The 24061-nt window shown below is 35.4% G+C and overlaps 1 protein-coding gene across 1 annotated transcript in view; it reads left to right on the top strand.

The window, feature by feature from the left end:
* Positions 1–24061, top strand: part of PKHD1L1 (PKHD1 like 1) — a 152020-nt gene that overhangs the window by 9114 nt on the left and 118845 nt on the right. The window contains exons 3-13 of the mRNA XM_047783405.1: positions 1761–1905; positions 2826–2934; positions 8709–8766; positions 9842–9935; positions 12527–12580; positions 13283–13356; positions 14291–14333; positions 17934–18004; positions 19505–19615; positions 22081–22170; positions 22751–23019. Coding sequence (XP_047639361.1) covers positions 1761–1905; positions 2826–2934; positions 8709–8766; positions 9842–9935; positions 12527–12580; positions 13283–13356; positions 14291–14333; positions 17934–18004; positions 19505–19615; positions 22081–22170; positions 22751–23019 — 1118 coding nt within the window. The remainder of the gene's footprint in view (positions 1–1760; positions 1906–2825; positions 2935–8708; positions 8767–9841; positions 9936–12526; positions 12581–13282; positions 13357–14290; positions 14334–17933; positions 18005–19504; positions 19616–22080; positions 22171–22750; positions 23020–24061) is intronic.

The following is a 24061-nucleotide window of genomic DNA, read 5'->3' as shown; positions in this document are numbered from 1 at the left end:
GGTGATGGGCATATGACCATGAATCCTGTGTCATCCTGAAACATATGGCTTAATGGAGTTATGGGCCAGCCTACAAAAGGCAACACCAACAGCCCAGCTTGCCCTGTAGAACAGGGCACTGTCCCCCATCATATGCCATGTACACTGAGCCAATGGCAGATCCATACTGTTTCCAAACAGATGGAATACACGGAGCTGGGAACGAAGTGTTGCTCCCTGTCATTATCACTCCCAGGGATCCAAAAACTGAATCTGTTCATTCTGTCCTTGCAGTTTTAGGTTCTGCTGGATTCTGGGTATGAATTCCCAGAGAGAGAATGCTTCTGCCAGGGGGTCCAATATGGGTTCCACTGAATTGACTCCCACCACTAGCTCATCAGTTTGAATTCAGCAAACATATGTAGTAGGTTGCTAGAGATAATCAATTCTGATGATCATGAAGAGGTAGGGTTGCTTTTCCCTATGCAAATGAGAAAGAGTTTGTCTGAAATTCATGGTATTCATGGGACATCTCTTGGCTTCCATGTCTAGTGATAACTGTGAGTAAGTAATAGGGACAAACACAACAAACATGGGCAAAGCAACTAAGGGCTCAGATCCTCAGGACAAAGGTTAATGTCACTCCATTAGCCCAAGCACCAGCTAATGCTTAGGGAAATTAATTGAGAGGGGACATGAATAATAATTATGGCCTCAGGAGCAGTTGTATTACTCATAGCCTGTTGCTTGTCCCGCTAACCCTCTTGTATTAAATCTTTAGTGGAGCTCTTAGTTGGCCACCGTCTTGTAGAACTGATAATGGATTGTACCTGAAAGGTAGGGCTTGAGCATGTTTGTATGGTACAAGGAGTCAGCTGTATCAGAAGCCTTCTTTCTCAGCCTCACATCCTCATTCTCACCTCTTATTCTTCCCCAGCAGTGGCAAAAATTTCCCTATGGACTTTGACTCAGTCTGTGCTTCCAGCTCTAGCCTCCAGTTCCCACAACATACCTTTGTCCCAGGGCTTCTCTGATGCAGTGGCTTGGAACATTAGAACCCAGATGGCATATACCTATGTGCAGACTAAAAGTGCAAGAAAAGTCATTTCGTCCACAGGGAACCCTCAGCTAATGGGACAGTATCTGAATGCATTAACCTTTCTTCCCATTGATTCTTTGATTCTGAGAGCCTTGTCTATATTTTCTTAGATGTTCTCAGCAAGACTGAGCCCCAGCTGTCTTTAGGGTACCCAGGTTTGCTTCTTCAAGTTTTCTTCTCTCTTATCCCTAATGGATCACCACCCAAATAAACTACTTGCAAGTCCTCACCTCAGATTTTGCTTGATAGGAACTGAAAGTAAAAACTCCATGCCTTATAAAATCCCTTTGTCTGCTCTTCCTATGCCCTTTAGCCTGCTGTTTTCATAGTAGTTATTCCCACCAGACACAGCATCTGGTGGGATATATTTGTGTATTGTCTTTTTCCTCCACCCCACCTCACCCTATTCCTGGAATATAAGCCATTTGATTCCAATGCAATTAACAACACCTGACATATAATAGGTTCTCAGGCATTGTTTTTACAAACAAATTTATTAAAGGCTAATTTTTATGTTCTAAAGAGGACTACAATCATAGAGATAAATATGAAATAGGTTAACTTCCTACATCATTACTATTCCTTAGTATTTATTCAGTGATTCAATACTAAATGATAATTGTTAGGTCTTTGAAAACAGGATTCTGTTAATAATAATTGAGGTTTTTTTTTACTCTTCCAGGTTTTGCTCAAGCAAACCAGTTTAACTATGGAGTTGGTAATGCTGAGTTGGGAAACAGTGTGCAATTAGTATCTTCTTTCCGATCAATTTCTTGTGATGTAGAAAAAGATTCAAGTCATTCAACTCAAATTACATGTTATACTAGGTATGTTTTAAACTATCTTTAATAACATTTTCTTCATATCAGAATCATAGCTATGCTTATTAGTGTTGTAATAGTTTTATCATTCTGGCTATTATAATAATGTTTTCTGATTAAGAGCTATTATTTTTAATTTCAAGATATTTAGACTATTATATACCTTTATTATATTGTTATAATACTCTTTCCACATATTGACATGATCAAAATATATTCTATATCCTTTCCCAGATTATTAGAGCTATTATTTTATCATTATTGATCTCTTTTAGGAGATAAATGGCCACTATTAAATTGTAATGATGCTCCTCAAAGTATGAAAATTATGCTTTCCTGTCCAGTTTGATTAATTTTGTTCAGAATCTTGACATAGTCATTAAGATTAAAGATGATCGCTCATAGATTGACATTTCAAGTTCTTTCCTATCAGTCCAAATTGATGTTTGTTATTAGCAACTTAGGGGAAAAATTAATCATTTTAAATGGCAACTTTCAATATTGAGACAGGCAGCACATGTTCCAGAGGATTCCATCTACATTAGGCTTGTTGGCCGTTTTTCAGCTTATTTAGGGAGAAATTTGATTAAAACTTTTGAAAAAACAAAGCATAGAATAATTGTACCACGGTGACATGTTACTATCTTAAATGATTATTATTAATTTGGTTTTCTTTTCAGCAAGTACCAATGGATTAGTCAGGATAAGCATTTGCCTGGGGTCCATGATGTTAGAATTTGCAGTACAGAGTTCACAATGGAGATCATCCTTTTGTAATATAAAATGGTATTTAATTATACCATGATTAGGTTTTTAGATACTTCTTTTCAAAAATGCCGTGTAGTCTGGGGCAACATTTTTCACTAATGCTATACATTAAATACAAGAGTTTTGCACTCCTGATGTGTTCTTCATTTGCCTTTCAGAGCAATGCCAGAAGATTCCTACACTGTTAGGGTCAGTGTGGATGGGGTTCTTATTACAGAAAATAATACCTGCAAAGGTCACATCAACAGCTGGGCCTGCAGCTTCAGTGTATGTAGCATCTCCTCTCTAACTTACATATAATTGATCTTACACTTCCTTTCTTGCAGAACTGTGTTTATATTTTTTAATTTTACAGGTTGTTATCTATTTCCACATTAAAAATTTTACTAGCTGGAGTTACTAGTGGATGGTCTAATGGTTAGGATTCAGCTCTTTTACCACTGTGGCCCAGGTTCAGTTAACTGAGATCCCACATCAAGCCACTGAATGCCACAGACAAAAATTAAAATATATATATATGTATATAAAAGAAATAAAGATGTTAATATATATAAAAAGTTACTAGCATGTAGCTAAGGATAATTTCACCCAGTTTTAATTATCTTCTATAGTAATGGAATTTTTTATCAATCCATGTGTCACTTTTTTAATTTATTTCATTAATGAATCAAACTTTTATACTTTCAAATTATTTTCTTGTTCACACTATTTTTTCTCTTCATTATTATTCTTAGTTTGATTTCCCTTTTTCTGTTTTCATCAGACTTAGCTTCATTATAAATAGAAACATAACTACTTTCCCTTTCTTTGTACTTTCTAATGCAGTTGGAATAAATGTAACTTCATGTAGCACAGAGTCATTCAAATTTTAGTTACTCTAAGTGTAAGTATTCACAATAGTTCATTTCCTTCCAAGGACCATCCCATATATATTTTAAGATATATTTGTGCTTTAAGTTGTCAATTACTGAGTGCTATGATGTTATAATGTACGAAGAAATGCTAAGGAAATTAGTAATGACTTCCATCCTCAAGAAGCATGTATGATTCCTCAATATCTTGGCTCCCTTCTCTCTCCCTAAAAGTGGAGCCGTCTTTTTTTCCTAGAATAATACACCTAAGTGGACCCAAAGCAACCTAAATTCAGCAAATCTCACACTGGACTTCTCATAGTCCTCTGTAAGCTGACTTGTTGTCTGATATTTCTCATGCATCTCAAGCCAGAAACCTGTTATATCCTTGGTTTCTTCCTTGACTTCATCTTCAGCTCCCCATAGCTATTCAGAAACCAAACCATGATGATCCTACCCTCTAATTAGTTCTGAAGTTCGTTGTCCCCTTATCTTCTTTCAGGGCCTTGGTTTTGATTCTGGTCTTATCATTTGTCACCCTTTATCACTGTAGCCTGTTGGTCTCTCTACCCTTCTTCATTGCACTGTTCAGATGCACCATTCAAAACCATACATATTATGTCTTTCCCCTGCTCAGTATCCCTCCTTCACCCATCATCTAAAGGTTCCCTTTATTGTATCATAGCCTGGACTCAGATGTTTCCAGCAGTGTCTTCTAACACTCTCCCTGACCAAGGACCCATACTTCTTACTCATTTCTGCTTAGTGAATGAATCCTGCTCTTTGCTCAGGACTCTTTAAATTCCCCCAAGAAGAGCAAAGTGATTTCCTCCACTGTGTTCCTCAGTTGTATAGTGACTTAGTGCTAGGATTCAGGCTTCATATATAGGCTTCATCATTTACTCTGACATGGTCTCAGTGAAACTGTGCTTCAGTTTCTTCATTTTCTGTAAAATGGAGTTTATTTCATAGCATCATATAAACGGAGGGTTAAATGATATGAATAAGAACGCAGCATACAGGAATTACCATATTTTAGTGTTTTTAATCTGTATATTCCATTTATTACTAATTTAGCACCTAGTCTACCATATAGTGATTATTTTTAATGTGTTATTTAATGCGTTCTGAGTTAGAGAGTTTTATTCAACTTTGTGTCCCTAGGATAAGCATAACATTTAACATTAGTAGAAGAATGGGTTTTATTTGCTGATTGATGCTCTATGTTCTTTCTCCAATTAAGAGAAAATTAAGGAAAAAATGTAATGCCATGCAATTGAATCTTCTTAGGTTATTTTTCTCTTTTAATAAATTCTAATTTTAGTGGAATATGGTCTGAAAATATAATATGGAAAATTAAAATTTTTTGTTTAATGAAGTTATACTTGTACATAATGAAACACCGAACTGGTTCTACAAATTAAAAAAACAAGCAGCACCTCCTTGACCACTCACTCCATCTCATTCTCATTCTCCAGGGTCCTCCACTTTCAGTAACTTTAGCTATTTATTGTGATATTTCTAAAGAAGAAATATATTGTTTCTAATGTATGTACAAATAACCTTTTATGTGATTTATTGTGATATTTCTAAATAATAGGCTTTTAGATAGAAATATATTTATTGTTATTTCTGAATATTTATAGTTTAACTCTTATCTGTTTAATTTTTACCCTGGAAGATGAGAATTTAGCACCTATATTCCTACATTTGTTAGCTAGTACTATGTACTCCCAAATTTAGTAGTTTCAAGCAGCAGCAATTTATATTGCTTATGTATCCGTGGATCTGCTGTGTGGTTCTTCTGTTCGGAGCAGAGCTAGACTGATCTCTTTTGGGCTTCTCATATGTCTGTGGTCAGCTGGTTAGGTGGGAGGCTTTGCTATTCATGGCCAAGTGCTTTCACACTTGGGGGGGGCTTCAGCTGTTACAACCAAGCTGAGTAGGCTTTGTTCTATATAGTATCTCTACCCTCCAGAAAGTAGTCCAAATGTTTTCACATGTTGGAGACAGGGACTCCTCAGGAGAGCCAATGTAGGGAGCCTTTAGGCCTGTGCCCAAAAATGTCATGCTACTTCTTCCACATTCTAATGGCTGAAAGAAGTTCCAAGGCCAGTTCATATTCAAGGCTCCATTTCTTTTTTTTTTTTTAATTTTTAATTTTTTTTGTCTTTTTACCTTTTCTAGGGCTGCTCCCACAGCATATGGGGATTCCCAGGCTAGGGGTCTAATTGGAGCTGTAGCCACTGGCCTAAGCTAGAGCCACAGCAATGAGGGATCTGAGCTGTGTCTGCAACCTACACCACAGCTCACGGCAATGCCGGATCCTTAACCCACTGAGCAAGGCCAGGGATCGAACCCACAACCTCACGGTCCTTAGTTGGATTTGTTAACCACTGTGCCACGACGGGAACTCCAAGGCTCCATTTCTTGATGGGAGGAGCTGCAAAGACACGTTACAGGTGAGGATTCAGGGAGGGGAATATTACAGCCATGTTTGAAATGAAGCTGCTACCCCTTCCACCTCTAATACTCACGGATATCTTCCCACCCCTTCTCTCAATTAGATATGCCCCAATTTTTGGTTAGATTATTGTTCAAAACATGACTATGTCTATATAAGTAATATTCACAGCTAAATATTGTACTATGATTACATATTTCTCCTATAATATTTTGTTTTTCTTGGAATTAATAATAGGCTTTTTATATGTGCATGTATTTGCCTAATTATCTCTGTATCAAACTCTCCACCAGAAGTATGATATTTTTTCCATATGATCAAACCATTAGATAATATATCAAATCATCTTTTCCTAGAAGACATCACTCCTGAATCCCTCTCTGTACTTGGACACGCTGTTCTCTAGATATGTAACACAGCAGTCATTCATCATGGGGATCTCCCTTTATCAGCTTTCTGAGGACTTCCTGCCTCTCTTCTTCATTTAACTACTGCTTCCTAAATCCTATTTCTTCCTCTTTCTTTATTTTCTGTTCCCTCATATTAGTGGAGCAGTGTGTACTTAGAAAATGAAGTCCTTCTACTAATAAATTAAAATCCTTCCAATATTAAAACTTCCATGCGTTTGGTTGACAGTTTAGTTGGGTATAGAACTCTGGCTTGGAAATAAATTTCACCTGGAATTTTGAAATCATATCTCCATTTTTTTCCTGGCCCTGTGTTTTAAACTACCCATGGCTAAGGATCAGCTTTTTAAAAATTCCAATCTGCTTCAAATCAATATCATGTAAATTACAATAAAAGCTTCACAACAATGTTCAGTTGCTTTAAAAGTTCCTAAGTGCTTAGTTTTATTTTTTGTTCTTATCAAGGACCAATAATTGACATTTTGCACACTTTCATTGCATTGTTTAAAACCCTTTATAAAATTACATACCTGTAGTATCTAATCCTCATATAATTTTCTAATTTTATATTTAATACTTTTTGTCATTATTCTTGACTGCTGCTATTATTCAGATTAAGTATTCTTAATTTTAAGAACTGTCTTCCTCCTTTTTCTATTTTCTATAAAATAATTTGCTCCATCATCTTCACTGATTCTTGTCTTCTTTGAAAATGAGATATTAAATTGAAAATCTGCTTCTGATCTGGTTCCTCAAATTATAATAGTAAGTAGTGTGTTGTTTAATCTGCAGTCTTCAGTTATTTTGTGGCCACAGGTATAATTTCTGTGAGGACGTTGTGTCTTAGATTGATTTGTGCACAACTTGTTAGTTCCTCTACATTTTCTTTTATTTTACTTTTATTTTATTTTATTTTATTTTTTGTCTATTTGTTATTTCTTGGGCCGCTTCCATGGCATATGGAGGTTCCCAGGCTAGGGGTCTAATCGGAGCTGTAGCCACCGGCCTACACCAGAGCCACAGCAACGCGGGATCCGAGCCGCGTCTGCAATCTACACCACAGCTCACAGCAACGCCGGATCGTTACCCCACTGAGCAAGGGCAGGGACCGAACCCGCACCCTCATGGTTCCTAGTCGGATTCGTTAACCACTGCGCCACGACGGGAACTCCCTTATTTTACTTTTAAAAGTGATATTTTGTCCAAAATCTGTTTGACTCTATGTTTACTTTTACGTAGGTTATTCATTAAACATTTTAATGAGTCTGAAATCATTCTTAACCTCACATGTCAAAGTTTATCTGTCTTCTTGATGGTATGTAAAAATTTGTCCTTTTAAGTAAAAATCTGGACATCTTTCTTTTAGGTTGTGCCTGAATGAAAATTGGAGGGATAGCTGACATTTACTGAGAATCTACTTTGTGCTAGGTTATTTTGCTTATATAATTTTTGTATTGAGCCACAGGCCATCTTTTTCTCTACCAGCAACCTTCCTCCTTCAAAAAACTTCAGTTATTCCTTAAAATACTGCTCATGCTTCTGGCCTCTTTTGTTTTTTGAGGCATACTTGTGTTTCTGCAGATGGACTGTTCTTGATCTGTTTCTACTTCCTTTTCTCCTACATTATTTGTTTTTAGGTGTAGATGTTGATCTGCATGTATCCCAGTTATTGAGGAATCTTTACTTGCCCATCAGATCTGCTTTTTACCTTTTTAGAATCAATTTTGGTTTTCAATTATATTTCCCTTCTGTGGTAATTATTTCTCATTTTGTCTTTAAAAAGAAAAGTTGGCATATGTTTACTTGAAAAATAATATCCAAAGGTTAATATAATGTTGACTATCAGGTGTTGGTGTATTTTTTTGTATAGTAATGCTAGAAAATTATTATTAGCTTAGTTACTAAAGCTTACTTTGATGACCTCTTTCCAAGTTTTACTTGTATGTTTTTGAAAAATGATATTTTTTTCTTTATAAACTTAAAACTCAAAATAGGGTTTCTTCAATTTTACTTCACCAAATTCTTAAGTCTTTACTAGAGATCCATTTATTACTGTGGTTTGATTTACATTTATCACAAAAGATGATGAATTTTAGAATTCTAAGTAGAAACACTTTGAAATGAAAGAGAATTTTTAGAGAATAAGGCAATGATTTTGAATAATTAGAGTAATTTTCTAAATTTTATTTCTTATATGTGAAAAGGAATATTTTGAGTCATATTATGGATATTGTTTAAATATGAATAAGAAGCAGAGATTTTCATAAAATTAGGAACAAAATAGAGATAAGACTGCTTATCAACAGTATTATTTTACAGGCAAAAAGTTTCAGAACTCCAACAATAAGGAGCATTACACCTTTATCTGGAACTCCAGGTCTGTTATATATGACAGCTGAAATATCTTTTTTGGTTTTTATTAATTAATAATTAACTTTTAGTATGTAAATTTGTTACAAATTCTGTAAATTTATAAATAGCAAATTCTAATTATAAAATAATCAAAAGGAAGTTAAAATGCTTTTCAATAACTGCATTGAATCTATTATAATATATTTAATTTGCCCTTTGTCAGACTTTGGCTGGCTTCCAGTGGTTATTACAATAACTATAGTTATATCAGTTTATGGTTCCAACAGGCACATGTGAAAATGCCCTTTTCTGTAAACTTGACAATTCTAGGTACTCATTTTTTTAAGAATTTATGTGAAAAATATAGTAGGGGTTTTTCCTGTTTTTTTCCAACTTGATTTATGTAATTAATTTTGTATTTATTAACTGTTTGTATTTCTCCTTTTTGTAAATTACCAGTTCATCTCTTTGGTAATTTAAGCCTAGTCATTTTTTTCCATATTAAGTTATAAGAATTCTTTCTGTTTTAAGAATATTAACCATATATATGTCATGTAGATGGGAAATATTTTTTGTTTATTATTTGCTTTTAAAATTTATTAATGATGTTCCTGTGATTCAGACAATTAATTGTTTTTATCAAATCTATAGATCTTAACCTTTGTTATGTCTCCCATCATTTTTAATGCTGTGGAAGATCCCATCATACAAATTATATGAATATTATATAAATTTTCACTTTTCAAGAGTTTTTATAGTTTTATTGTTTATATTTTATTTTTATTTCACCTAGAATTTATTTACAGTTTTTCAATTAAATCATCCAAGGACCAATAAATATTTATTGAATAATTAATCCTATCTTTTATGAAACACCCCTTTAATCTATAAGTACTTATAGGTACCCCTTTTATGCTCTAAATATTTATTTGTGGTTTGTTGTATTTGTTGGAACTTTCAGAACAGTGCTAAGCAATAGTGTCAAACACAAGATATAAGTGTCTGGATGCTGGTTTTATTGGAAAAAACCTCTGAAGTTTTAATATTAAATATTAATATGGATAGATATTCTTATACAGAGCTTTTTCTTTTGTGTTTAGGTACATTAATAACAATCCAAGGCAGAATCTTCACTGATGTCTATGGAAGTAATATTGCACTAAGCTCAAATGGGAAAAATGTTAGGATCTTGAGGTAAATTTTTGATGTGGAAACATATTCTTATAACTCATAGATGAGATATGATATCTCAAGAATAAAAACCACTGCATACAATAGGTGGGGTTATCTCAGTCTGCCGTAAAAGGCCCAAACTCCTGTTCACTTCCTATAGAAGGAAGTATAGCATCAGTATCATAGCTTTCAAGGTGTTTCATGCTTATTGAATATGTATAAAATGGATAAATGGATAAAGTAAATAATAATTAAGATAGCACACATACATGTATCTATGAATTTCATAAGACATGTAATTTGAAATATTTTACTAAATGAAATAAAGATGATTTATCAGGCATTCTCAATTAAATGAAAATAGAAGTAGAATTCTCAATTAAATCACATTTGTGTGCATCTGTAATATTCTGAAAATATTTATATTGATTCCTTATGTATAATAAAAGAACTACTACATAGAGAAACAAATATTTAACATTTTATATGGACAGTTTAGTATAAATAAAGATTTGGGGAATTCCTACTGTGGCACCGTGGATTAATGATCTCTCTATAGCGGCTTGGGTAGCTTCTGAGGCACGGTTTTGATCATAGGCCCAGTGCAGTGGGTTAAGGATCCAGCATTGCCACAGCTGTGACTGGGATCCAACCCCTGGCCCGGGAACTTCCACATGCTGTGGGTACGGCCAAAAAAAAAAAAAAAGAGATTTTGTCTATAGTTGAGTTTTATGAATAGCATATATTCTAAATCTTAGATCCAGTTTTCGAAGTCATCCTTTCCATAATGATGCCAGGAAATAGAAAGTTAACTTTCACAGTGATTCCTTTTTTCCCCACTGTAGCTGAAATTTACTTCTGTTTAATACAAAGGGGTGGATAGAAATTATTTCATGGAATCACAAAATCACAGTCAGAAGAGACCTTAAAGGTCAGGCTACCCAGCCATTATCCTCTAGGACCCCTGAGATACCATGTATAAATATGGGGGGAAAAATCACAAACCCATTAGCAGGGAAGGTGAAGGTTTTAGAGCTACACTAATCTCACTTCTACCACATTCATTGTGACAGTAGAGATCCCAAGTTATCTCATTGTACCTGAATTCTGTTAACAGAAAGCAGGGGGCTATACCTGGGCAGGAAGTCAGGAGACCCAAGTGCTCAAGCTTCTTCTGCTTCTCACAAGTCTTGCCAATTTGGCCAGATTTCCAAATGCAGACTAGATACAAATAATAGAGGACATGAAAATTACTAAAGGAGTGAGTGCCTACTGAGGAGCTTTTGGTCTAAATGATTAGTTGAGAAAACATTAAAATATATGTATTTAAGGCCAAAAGATCATCCCAGACCACTGTGGAAATTATTGGATGTGGTTAAGAGCATACACCAGAGCAGAGGTGTCTTAGTTTGAATTCCTACTCTACCCCTTATTGGCGGCAAGTTTGGGCAAACTATGTAACCTCCCTGCCTCACTCTCTTCATATATAAAATAGGAGGATAATTGTTACTAACCCATAAATGTAGTTAAGTGCCTGTAAATGTTGGCTGGTAAATTTATTATTTAGTTGCAGTGAAGCAGGAGGTTAGGAAGAGGATATGAATTCATAAATCTCTATATTGGGTGCAGTAATTCAGTTTACATTTTATACTACCTAACATAATGATCAAAGGAAAGAATTTGTGTGTGAAAGTATATTAAAAAGTTTGGGAGTTACTGATGTGACTCAGTGGGTTAATGATCTGTCATTGTCCCTGAGGCAGTGCAGGTCAATACCTGGCCCTCCACATAGGGTTAAGGATCCTGTGTTGTCACAGCTGTGGGGTAGGTCATAGCTGAGGCCTGGATTTGATCCATGGTATGGGAACTTCCATATGCCATGGGTGCAGCTGGAAAAAAAAAAAAAGTTCAAAGTTCTCTGCAAATAGAAGTTTCTATTTTTTTTATAGTTCAGCTTTGTTGTCTGGCCTTATTTTATTGGGGGGTTATTCTGGGGTTGCAAAGAATGCAGTACCAGTCAGTTACCAGCAAGCCTCCAATCTCATTGAGTTCTAGCCTTAAAGCAATAGGTCGACCTAATCAGCTGGGGAAATGGAAAGGCAGATTTTCTTCTCAGCTTCTAATCCTTCTCAGCTTCTTGTTCCCATTTCATTAGCACTGATGCTGTTAAACATTCTCTTCATCCTGATTACTTTGTTGGACCTCTTCTATGGACCTTGTTTAACCCCTTATGGCAATTAACTATAAAATTCATTGAACTCCAGATATGTAGAGTTTATCTACATTTTCTATCCCTCTAGTATTTACCACATTCTGACACACCGAATGTATTATGATTATCATGTTTATTGTCATTTTCCCCCAGTTAAAATGTCAGTCCCATAAGGGCAGGGATCTTTGTTCTGTTCACTGATGTGTTCCAGTACCTAGAGCAAGAACTGTAACATAATAAGTAATCAATAGATGTTTATTGAATGGGTGAGTGATGTATATTAATAACTGATTGATTGGGAGAAAAAAAGGTAAGGTGGCAGTAAGCTTAGTGGGAAGAGACCATTTGGAAACTATATATTAAGTACGACTTGATCTTTTCCAATAAAATATTTATACAGAGTTTATACTGGAGGAATGCCCTGTGAACTTCTCATACCACAGTCTGATGATTTGTAAGTAATTCAAACAATTTGAAAGCTTTATAATACAGTAAATTATAATATTTTCTGTAGTAAATTATCAATCATTTATATAGTTAGATGTAACCTGATTCCCCCTTTCTCTGGTATGGTATGATATGAACTATTGTTTTCATCATTATGAGAAAGACATTTGAGAAATATCTTTATCAAATAATTGTTCTACTTGGTGGTGGTTTAAATTCTTTAAAAGGAATATCAATGGGGATAGCCAAATTAATTACAAAATACTTAATTGTTAAATGAAGTTTTATTCAAATAACTTCAACCAAGGCTAGGATATCTTTTCATTTTATAAAAATTTAGTTGTAGCAACAGCTTCTATCCTGATATATATTCTGAAATTCGTAAGATATTTTTAAGGGAAACACCACATTTTAAAACTTTAGCATCTATATAAACTTTTAAAATAAGCAAATAGGAGTTCCCGTTGTGGTGCATCATAAGCAAATCCAACTAGGAGCCATGAGGTTGCGGGTTTGATCCCTGGCCTCGCTCAGTGGGTTAAGAATCCGGTGTTGCTGTATGCTGTGGTGTAGGTTGCAGATGCGGCTTCTATCTGGCATTGCTGTGGCTGTGGCATAGGCTGGCATCTGTAATTAGACCCCTAGCCTGGGAACCTCCATATGCCGCAGGTGCGACCCTTTAAAAAAAAAAGCAAATATATTTTATTAGGTATGGACTAAAACTGGATCACCCAAATGGAGACATGGGTTCTATGGTTTGTAAGACGACTGGAACTTACATTGGTAAGTGTTGATCATCATTCTTCACAGTTCTCAGAGATCCCTGACTCTCTTTCCTTGTATTTTACTCTCTTAGACTTTCCCGTAGCCTCGTCCCTTTTTTAAAAATTAGCTTTTCCTCTTTACCTTCGCTTATTTTCAGTGTCAGTTAAGCATGTATAAATTACTTTTTTCCTTAGGTTTACATTGAAGGTAAGCATCTTCAAATTTCTTTTTTCTTTCCTTCTGTCATCTGGGTGATGCCATTACTAATTTAGCTGTTTTCCCTTAGTCTTAATTTTACTGTTTGTTTTTTTTTCCTCCTTGCTTTATGTACTTGAGACTCATAAACCTTTTAGCTATTGAATGAATTTTATTCCTTCTGTCTCAGGGCCTTTGCAAAAACCCTGAGAATTTCAGATAAAATGACATGTCTTCAAATAAGCCTTCCTTGATCCCCAGCTTTACATTCTCAAAGTTCATTCTCCTTTTCCTTGATAGCTTTATCGCAGTGTTCAGTGCTCTGTGTCATTGCTTTTGACTGACTCTGTCCTCCAGTTGACAGTGTGCTCTGTGAGAAGAGCAAACTGTCTGCTCACCCTGCATCTCTCAACCCATAACCAAGTGTCTGACCCAATTAAATAGCTATTAAATGAGTGAAATAAAATTGAGGGCAACATGGTTACATATATGTACTTTTATTCTTCTTCATTCATTATTATGTTTTTTTCAGGTTTTCTTTGTTATAACCTTGAGACATCTTATTTTGTATATTTTAAAGTACTAGGTACTTCTTTAAGAAATTTCAATTTTCATTCTTTGAGGATTAATAGAAGTTGTATAATTACAGTTTAATTTTATATTTCTTCTCCTTGTTTTTAAATCAGCTTTGCAATATATAGTTATTGCTCTCCCGTGATTGAGAATTTAATTGATTGTGTAGTTTAATTAATTCCAGGTCATCACAATGTCAGCTTCATCTTGGATAGTGATTATGGAAGGTAAGTCATTTTGTAAATAATAATTTTCATAATTGATTCATCTGGGTAAACAAAATTAAAAAATGTATATTTACCTTCTGCTATAGATCTCAAGATTTAAAAATTAATCACTTTTTCCCCTGTATTAATATTTAAGAGGTATGTAACTCCCTTTCACTCATCTGTGCCTCAGGCATGGCCTTTCAATACCTGGAAAATCTAGCATTACCTAAAATAATAAATTAAAAATCTTTAATTGTAATATTGAAAAGTGTCATTTTATGTTTCATGGCCCTTATGTAATTAAAATTGTTTTGATAACTAAGTGATTAAATTTTGGTTTGAACTAAGGTCAGAATAAATAAAATCTCATGGTTACTATTACCTGATAATGGTTTTCTTTTAAAGTATCAGAGTTTCACACAGAGTTGTGAAAGATGGTAGTTACAGCTTTTAATTGTTCATATTAACAGCAGTGTTAATTAACTTGCCTTTATGATTTTTAATAAAACTAGAATTTATTTCCAGACATCCTACATCCAAATTTCAATAAGAAAGGCCATCACACGATGTATAAAAATATCAGAATATGCAAATCTTAACACATGTTGCATATCTCATAGATAATAATAATGAACAGTTAGTGGCAGGCATGGTGTTAAGCACTTTACATATATTATCTAGTTTAATACTCCCACAGAACCTATAAATTAAATGTTATCATCCACTCCATATCACACATTGGGAAAATGAGTCTTAGGAAGATTAAATAATTTGCCCAAGGATATTCAGCCAGTAGGAAGCAGAGCTAGAATGTGAACCCATGCAGTCAGACTCCAGGGCCTGAGCCTTTCATTCCAGTGCTCTGCCATGACTGATGGAGACTTTCAGTCACAGAACCACATCTCATCACTGTTTACCATCCTGACCCAGGATTCTCTACCATGGTGGGATCACCCGCCTCCTGGGAGCATTTGCAGCTGTGGTGGGGAAGGGCATTTGTTGGCTGTACCAATAACTGGGGCATGTGAATGGCCTTTTATGGGCAGGATCACAGTGTGCCAAACCTAAGTGAATTGTTTTTCCCAAAATGTTATAGCCTCTCCCATTGGAAAAATGAGCTAGTTGATAGAAATCTGAATAAGTCATGTTGTTTAGCCATCCAAATACTAATATATCTGTAGCAGATCAACAATAAAATAGGTCTGTTGATTTCTTTTTTGTCTCTGAAGGGAGACTCAGTGGTTAGAAGTTTGGAAGGAATGGCAATATTAATTAATTAGCTTAATTATCAAAGTAAATGTCATCCCTGTCCAGTGTTTGCGGACTGCAAGAGAAGGATGATATTTGGTCCCTGCATGGATGGAAATGCAGTTGAGCTGGTGAGACCAAATCCATTATTGTTGTATTTATAGATGAGCTAATTCTAGACACCTAGAGGCAATAGCTTTACAACCAACCTATAAACCTGGGTTGGATACTTTATTGTAAAACAATATATACTGTACCAAAATCATGAAGAATATTATAATCCAAGGAAAGCCAGAGTGGTGATATGTAAACTGTGCTAAGATTTACCTTCATGATTTATATGGGGCAAATGATTCAGAGTCCCATGACTTAACTGTAATTTTCTGCAGAGACTGCCTACTTACATATATCTTGATGAGAGAGGAACATAGCATTATATTGAAAATATTAGAAAAACATGTTAGAAGCAACAATGATGGAGTTTTAAATAATTTCCTGAACTATGTGTAGTTCTTTTATACTCTCAATGTTATTCTTCCTAAGGTGAGAAAAACAAATTCTTAGTTCTGAGTCTGTATGAAAGGTACTAATTGCCAAATCCATCACATGTCTCTCAGAGAAATAATTATCCAAAAATAGAAGATTTGAGTGATCAAGCTAGAATGTGATTGATAAGTATGCATAAATCAATTTGCAGCATTAACATGCCCCAAATTTTCAATTTTTAAAAGTCAGCAAATTTGCACATATATAGGCAAAATATTGCATAAAGTTGTTAATTCTGTGATCCTGTTATAATCTTTTTTTTTTCCTTCTTTAAACCAATGGTTTTCCTTTTGTATTAATGTCTCAGAATTGAAGAAATTGTTTCTGTATTAAACAATCTTATAAATTTTACTGTTAAAAGTATGACATTACCTAAAAGCCTAGTTTTCAGATTGCATGGCATTTTTTAAATGTAAAATCATTTTATAAGTTATAAAATCCATATTTTACAAATTTCAGGAGCATTCTTTAATATCAGGTGAACCAGTTGAAGACCACTGTGGCACCCATTCTGTGTTTCTTTTAATAGTTAACCTTCTTTCTTCTATTATCCCAAGTTCAAACAACAGCTGTTCCAAACTGATAAGGTTCAGATGAAGCTGCCTTAATTGAGAAATGCCTAGTCATTATCAATGAATTAGTGAAAATCACCTTAGTGTCATACAAAATAAATTACATTTAAATTTTATTTCTGGAGGCAATTTGCACTCCTAAAACTTAAAAAGAAGTTAATTTTTCAGGTGCAGGATCTGTCCACAGACAACATTGTTGGAACTGGCATCATTTCAGATCTTTGAGAAATTGACTGAAAAGCCTATAACATAAAAATATAAAATCCAGTATGAACTTCTTAAATAACTAATAAGCATAAAATATTGTATAGGATGCTTTAGTTTTGCAAATGCACATTATAATGCCTGCATTAGATTTGCAGGGAGTTAACTGTTTGTCTCCATCACAAGATTTGCCTTATCCTTTTCAGTTCCAGTTCAGGGCATTATAATTTGAATTTCTTAACTTTTCTAGTGATGAATTTCATGAGGTATTTTAGAGAATAGCATTTACTTTCTAGGACCAGTTTCCTTCCCTTCCTAACCCTACAGGCTATGGAAGTGCAAGTATGTATCTATCAAAAATACAAATAGGTTCTGTGTTTACTGAAGATTGTTGTGAACTTGCCCTCACGCATTTGTATTCTCATGCAAGTTCGTGGAAGGAGAGGAGAACCCAGGGCTCTGGACTCACACTTCCTGGCTTCAAATTATGTTTCTGCTACTGCTTACTCTCTTTATGGTCTTGAGTAAGATAGGAAAATTGTCTGAGTTTTATCTACCACATAATGTAAAAATTAAATAGCATAATAAATTAAAAGCTTTAAAAATCTTAGCTTCGAAGCTTAAACGACTTAGCATGTTACCTGATAAGTGTTCAGTGATGTTAGTTATTCTGATACTAAGTGGGTTAAAAGAGCATAGAGAGCCCCAGGCTGGTCAGCAGAAGAGCCTAGCTTTTATGAAGGGCAATCCTCCTGGCTGTTTATTTTTTTATGTTAATATTAATTCTTACATTATTGAAGTATAATTTGCATATACGAATGCACAAATTTTAAGGCTGCAGTTGAGTGAGTTCTGACAGATGTATATTTGTGAATATGTCTATTTGTGTAATCAATAATCAAATCAGGATATAGAACATTTTTATCTTCCTCAGAAGTTCTTTCCTGCTCCTTTGTAAATTATAATTTCTATCACTCAAAAAAAAAAACCCCCACCGATTTCCTAAAATAGAGGTCATTTTTAAAGCAAGAATTTTTACTTTTAACAGGAGTTTCCCAGAAAAAATGGCATATTTTGTTTCTTCTCTCAATAAAATTTCAATGTTTCAAACATATGCAGGTATGTGACCTGTGTGTGTGTGTGTGTGTGCACGAGAGAGAGAGAGAGAGAGAGAGAGAGAGAGAGAGAGAGAGAGAGAGAGAGAGAGGGAGAGATCCTTGATTTTATCAAATCAAATACAACAATGAGTGTAAAGTGTACTATATTATTTTATGTAATTCTAAGAAAGGAAAAACACCTAAGTTGAGGAGTGTAGTAGGAAGCCCTGACATTCAGCTAGGATCCTTGAAAACTACATTTCTGGTGTAAGGTTGATTGAGAAATAAGCTTACCACACTAAAAGAGACAGCAGGGAAATTTGTGCATCTCAACTTGAGCTGTTGGTCGATGGAGGGGAAAAAAAATAATCTCTGCTGTCAATTTAAACCAGAAGCCATAACTCTCTGAGATTTGTCCTCTCAGTGGGGTCCAAAAGAATCCTCAATCAGATCATAATTTATTTTAATTTAAAGAGGTCTCAGGGTAAAAGGCAAGTGTCAAAAGAAAACCCAAATCCTCCTGTAAGAATTGTACTTCATTCCAGGTCTGAGGTGAATCATATTTCAAAGATGTTCAAATGAGGGGGAAAAAAAATGTATGTCCTGAATTCAGTCAAATATTTTGGATTTTTATTTGGATTTTTCTCAAAATTTACTTAATGTAAAACTCATATGTAAAATTACATAGAACTTTGATAGATTGAACTAATAAGAATAAATTATAGAATCTACCCATATCATTCACCAGGCTATTTTACCAATATACCTAAGACTTTTATATATAAAAAGCCACAAAGAATTCCAATCATGGTTAATGTATTGTGTGAGAAATATGTAAATATAAGATGTCGGCCCATAGATACAAGGTTCATTCTTCAGGAGCAGAGAGGAGAAGAGGCTATTCTGTCTTCCTGTTTTCTTTTGGAACCAAATATCTATGTTCAGCCCAGGTTTTCCTTATTTCCTGGATCCTTCTGTTACCAGTGTCTTATTAATACCAGTTATCACTAATGCCTGGTCCGCAGGAGATGAAGTCTCTGTGAAAGCCATGTTTATTGTCCTCTTTGCAGGACTGTATCAGAGACAAAAATAAGGAAACACCTGATTCATTCATTTGGTAATCCAATACCTATACTGTGCTATGTACTATGGCTAGGTAATTTGGAAAATTTGTAAAAATCAAACATTTGGGGAGTTGCCATTGTGGCGCAGGGGAAACAAATCTGACTAGGAACCATGAGGATGCAGGTTTGATCCCTGGCCTTGCTCAGTGGGTTAAGGATCCAGCGTTGCTCTGAGCTGTGGAGTAGGTTGCAGTTGCGGCTGGGATCTGGCGTTGTTGTGGCTCTAGTGTAGGCTGGCAGCTGTAGCTCTGACTAAACCCCTAGCCTGGGAACCTCCACATGCCGTGGGTGCGGCCCTAAAAAGACAAAAGAAAAAAGGAAAAAAAATCAAACATTTGGGTTTGTGTGTAATATTCATGACATTTTATTTCATGTGTTTCCCCTCCCTGCCCTACTAGAGGTCACTACGATTTCATCTTCACGAGGGAGCATTCAAGGCGGCACCATGCTAACAATAAGTGGACGGTTCTTTGATCAGACAGATTTCCCAGTCAGGGTTCTAATTGGAGGTATTTTTTGTGATTTTTAATGTATTAGTTTATAAGAACAAAGCCTGTCTTTTCTTTAATAATATGTAAGGAGAATAAGTCTTCTCAATTAATGTCTTAATTTAAAATTAGCTTGGTATTTTCAGGTGGGCATTTGGTGCTTTTCCCACTGCAATTTACCAGTTAGGACCATTCCTTGCAGCCTTATGTGACCAGGATTAGAGCTCTGAGGTCAGCACCAAAGGATGGTGCATGGCAGCATTGTGGCTGCCATCAACAAATTCCTCACCGCACTTGCTAACACATGTACCTTCTGTTTAATAGACTCTTTTTTTTTTGTCTTTTTGCTATTTCTTGGGCCGCTCCTGCGGCATATGGAGGTTCCCAGGCTAGGGGTCGAATCGGAGCTGTAGCCACCGGCCTACACCAGAGCCACAGCAACGCGGGATCCGAGCCGCGTCTGCGACCTACACCACAGCTCACGGCAACACCGGATCGTTAACCCACTGAGCAAGGGCAGGGACCGAACCCGCAACCTCATGGTTCCTAGTCGGATTCGTTAACCACTGCGCCACGACGGGAACTCCTTAATAGACTCTTAAATGCCCTTTTGAACTGTCATTATTTCTCAGTGGGTTCGCTAACTTTGGGGAAATTTAAAGTTGTTCTTAGGGATACTCTCTTCATCCTCTTGTCATATACTGTGCCTTGTCTAGTTATCAATAGTTACTGATGACACTGGCCTTGGAAAGAGCATTAATTAATGTGTTAGACGTTCACAGATGCACTTAGGATTTGATTCTCTGGTTATTCATCAGTTTTGTAAGTCTGGTCCAGATCTGTTCAGAGGTAGGGAGCTAGGCAGCTCAAATGGAAGGTCGGGGATGAATGTAATAGTGGAGATCTTCCCACTCAGTTACAATGACCTTACCTACCTTGATGGGCAGGGGACAGAATGTCTGCCCAGGCACCTGGCACATATTTCTTCTGATAGAGCCCTCTGCTCAGGTACTTTCAAGTTTTAAGGAATCTTCCCATGAACTAGCCAAAATGTGATTTCAGGAAAAGAAATTCATATAAAGCAACCTCATGTAAGATTTATACAACATCTTTCCTATCCCCGTGAATCCTTGCTGGCCACCTGCATAAATGTTAAAACTTAGGTCATAAGGTTTTAAAATGTCAGAGTTCCCGTCGTGGCGCAGTGGTTAACAAATCCGACTTGGAACCATGAGGTTGTGGGTTCGTTCCCTGGTCTTGCCCAGTGGGTTAGGGATCTGGCGTTGCCGTGAGCTGTGGTGTAGGTTGCAGATGCGGCTCAGATCCTGTGTTGCTGTGGCTCTGGTGTAGGCCAGTGGCTACGGCTCTGATTCAACCCCTAGCCTAGGAATCTCCATATGCCGCGGGATCGGCTCTAGAAAAAGGCAAAAAGACAAAAAAAAAAGATTTAAAAATGTCATATAAGATGTTATTCTGATCAGATATTATAAAGTATTAAAAGCAGGGACATAAAATATTTTAAATTTATAGGATGTGTTTTATGATCTGATATTATGATACAGCTGATATGTAAAGAGGCATTTCATTGCCATTAATGTGACAGCCAGATTTGAAATTTTAAATCCTCAATAATTTCTTGAAAATAATGCTTGGTTTATGTATCTTTTCTTTGCTCCAAACAAAATGAGTTACGTTGGTTTAATATACTGTTCAAATGTACTGTTTTCTAATTCAGTTGTCTTGCCCCACAAAGCATTCACAATAGTGAAAGGAAGTGTCAAGGTATAAATGTTCCAGTCCACTGAACCAAACTTAGCAAAAATACCTTTCTCCATTTCTCTTGCTTCACTCTTCGTGGGCTGAGATTTCCATTTCAGTCAATAGTCAATGAGGGCTGACCTTACACGAGGCACTGTGAGGGACACACGGGGGCCTGAGATGTAGACTCTTCCTCAAGTCTAATTTGCTGATGTAGAGGTATAACCATTCTTCTTCAGACCCTTATCTGTTTTGGTTTTGATCTTTCTATGAAAATACCGTTTATAAATTATTATCCCTTTTGTTTCCATTTGAAAAACTTGGACAAAACTACCATTAACCTAAGAGGACTCTGATCATCTACTTCTGTAAATTCGGAACGTCTTGGATTATTCAGAAACTTTTCTCCAAGGAACAAAATATAAGGCTTCACTATGGACCCAGATAAAATCTTTTACAGTGACATCATTTAATCAAATTTTTAATTTTTTTTCTCAGAAATTATGAAATATTCTAACTCAGACTTGTGAGATTTTGCCAGGAAAAATGTTGCCTTGTGAAAGTACAACAATTAATGTGTGATAAAATTTTATATAAAAGAAATGAAGACCCAACTTTGCCTCTTACTTGTACAACTTGATTTTAATTGAAAAAGCACTTCAAGATAGGCTGGAATGATGTGCATTCTGAAGCTCTGTAGTAATAGTTCTGCTCTTGATTCTCTGTAGGTCAAGACTGTGATGTTTTGAATGTCACAGAAAATAGCATATGTTGCAAGACACCCCCTAAACCTGATATTCTCAGAACTGTATACCCAGGTAAGTCACTGTACGGAAGGACCATTTCTATATTTGCATCAGAAGAATACTATTGATAGATATCTTTTTTTGGCCTTGCCTGCAGCATGTGGAAGTTCTGGGGCCGAGGGTTGTACTTGTGCCACAGCAGTGACCCAAGCAACTCCAGTGACAATGCCAGATCCTTAACCCACTGAGCCACCAGGAAACTCAAGTTTTAAGCCATTAATTGAATAACTTTTATTAGAATAATTAAAGCGAAGGTAATAATTATTATCTTTTTTAAAGCACTTACTAAGTACTATATATTTTACATGATACCTAATCCCCATAGCAGCCAAGCAAATCACAATATTTCTCTCATTTCACATGTGTAGAATCTGAAGTACAGATATGTGAAATAATAAGTACCTTGTAGGCTGTCTTAATAACACTCTATCCTCTAGGTACAGATAGAAGTAGAGGTATGTGTAATTGTTTTGTTTATACACATGCTTTAAAAATGTGAATAGAAATATCTGTAATCACAATCCAAGTAAGAGGCATTGAGATACTGCATCAAAATTCCAATGAAAGTCTTCTTTTATTTTGTTATGTTCAGGTGGGAGAGGCCTAAAGCTTGAGGTATGGAATGATAGCCGGCCATTACATCTTGAAGAGATACTTGAATACAATGAAAAAACTCCAGGGTACATGGGTGCCAGTTGGGTAGATTCAGCTTCCTATGTTTGGCCAATGGAACAAGACACATTTGTTGCACGCTTCAGTGGATTTTTGGTGGCTCCAGATTCTGATGTTTATAGATTCTACATCAAAGGTGATGACCGTTATGCTATTTATTTCAGCCAGACTGGACTTCCAGAGGATAAGGTATGGGAGCCACAGAGGACTAACTGATATTATGGAAAAATATGATAACCTTTATATGTATCCCATTTATTCCACACTAAAACCAATGAATATATTAAAAAATTTATGTGGTAGGTTCTTGGCTATTTTAATACATGTGATATGAACTCTAAAGTCATTATTATAGAAAATCCAAGGCCTAAAAGAAAACACTTTCCCATTTTCTAAATTTTCTCTAATAAAGAAAAAAAACACATAACACATCAACATTAAAGATTGATTTTATTATGAAAGAATTATAATCACACAGGAAATTTGGAGAAGAGTGCAAATATTTTACTAACCTACTAGATCTGTTTCACTGTTACTTGGCCATAAGATTAGTCTATTATTTCCTTTCTATATTTTGTTTTTTACACAAGAAGGGTCATGCATCCAATTTATAGTCATTTTTTGTCATTTATTAGTATTTTCATCTATTATTAAATAATGTATATAACACCATTTTCATTGACTGAATAGTATGTTATTGCATGAATTTAATAAACTTAGGTAACTTACCCCATACTGATAAGTTTTTACCTTACTTCTGGGTTTTTTTTTTTTTTTTTGGCTGCACTTGCAGCATGTGGAAGTTCTGGGGCCAGGAATCAAACACACACCACAGCAGTGACCAGAGCCGCAGCAGTGACAACGTCAGATTATTAACCCACTGAACCATCAGGGAACTGCTACTTCTGATTTTTTTATGACCACAAATAATACTCTGTTGAACCTTTGTGTTCATTAAATTATTCTGTATTTTATGTTATTTCTTTAGAACAGTTTCACAAATATAAAACTAATGGAGCAAATCAAAAGAATGTTTTATGACTCACTATATGTATGGTAAGGTTGTCTCCCAAACTGGATGAACAAGTTTAAATTCCTGCCTGTAATATATGAATTCCAAATTTACTGTAGCCTTTCAGCATGTTTCCTTTAAAAATGGTATAGTCATTTCTAATGGGAAGCCCAAAGTCTTTTCTTTCTAGTATGCAGACCCATTTGGTGATCTTTGTCA

The sequence above is a fragment of the Phacochoerus africanus genome, chromosome 6 (genome assembly GCF_016906955.1).
Source record: "Phacochoerus africanus isolate WHEZ1 chromosome 6, ROS_Pafr_v1, whole genome shotgun sequence".
In the NCBI taxonomy this organism is placed as follows: domain Eukaryota; kingdom Metazoa; phylum Chordata; class Mammalia; order Artiodactyla; family Suidae; genus Phacochoerus; species Phacochoerus africanus.
This window is presented reverse-complemented; position numbering and strand designations above follow the sequence as displayed.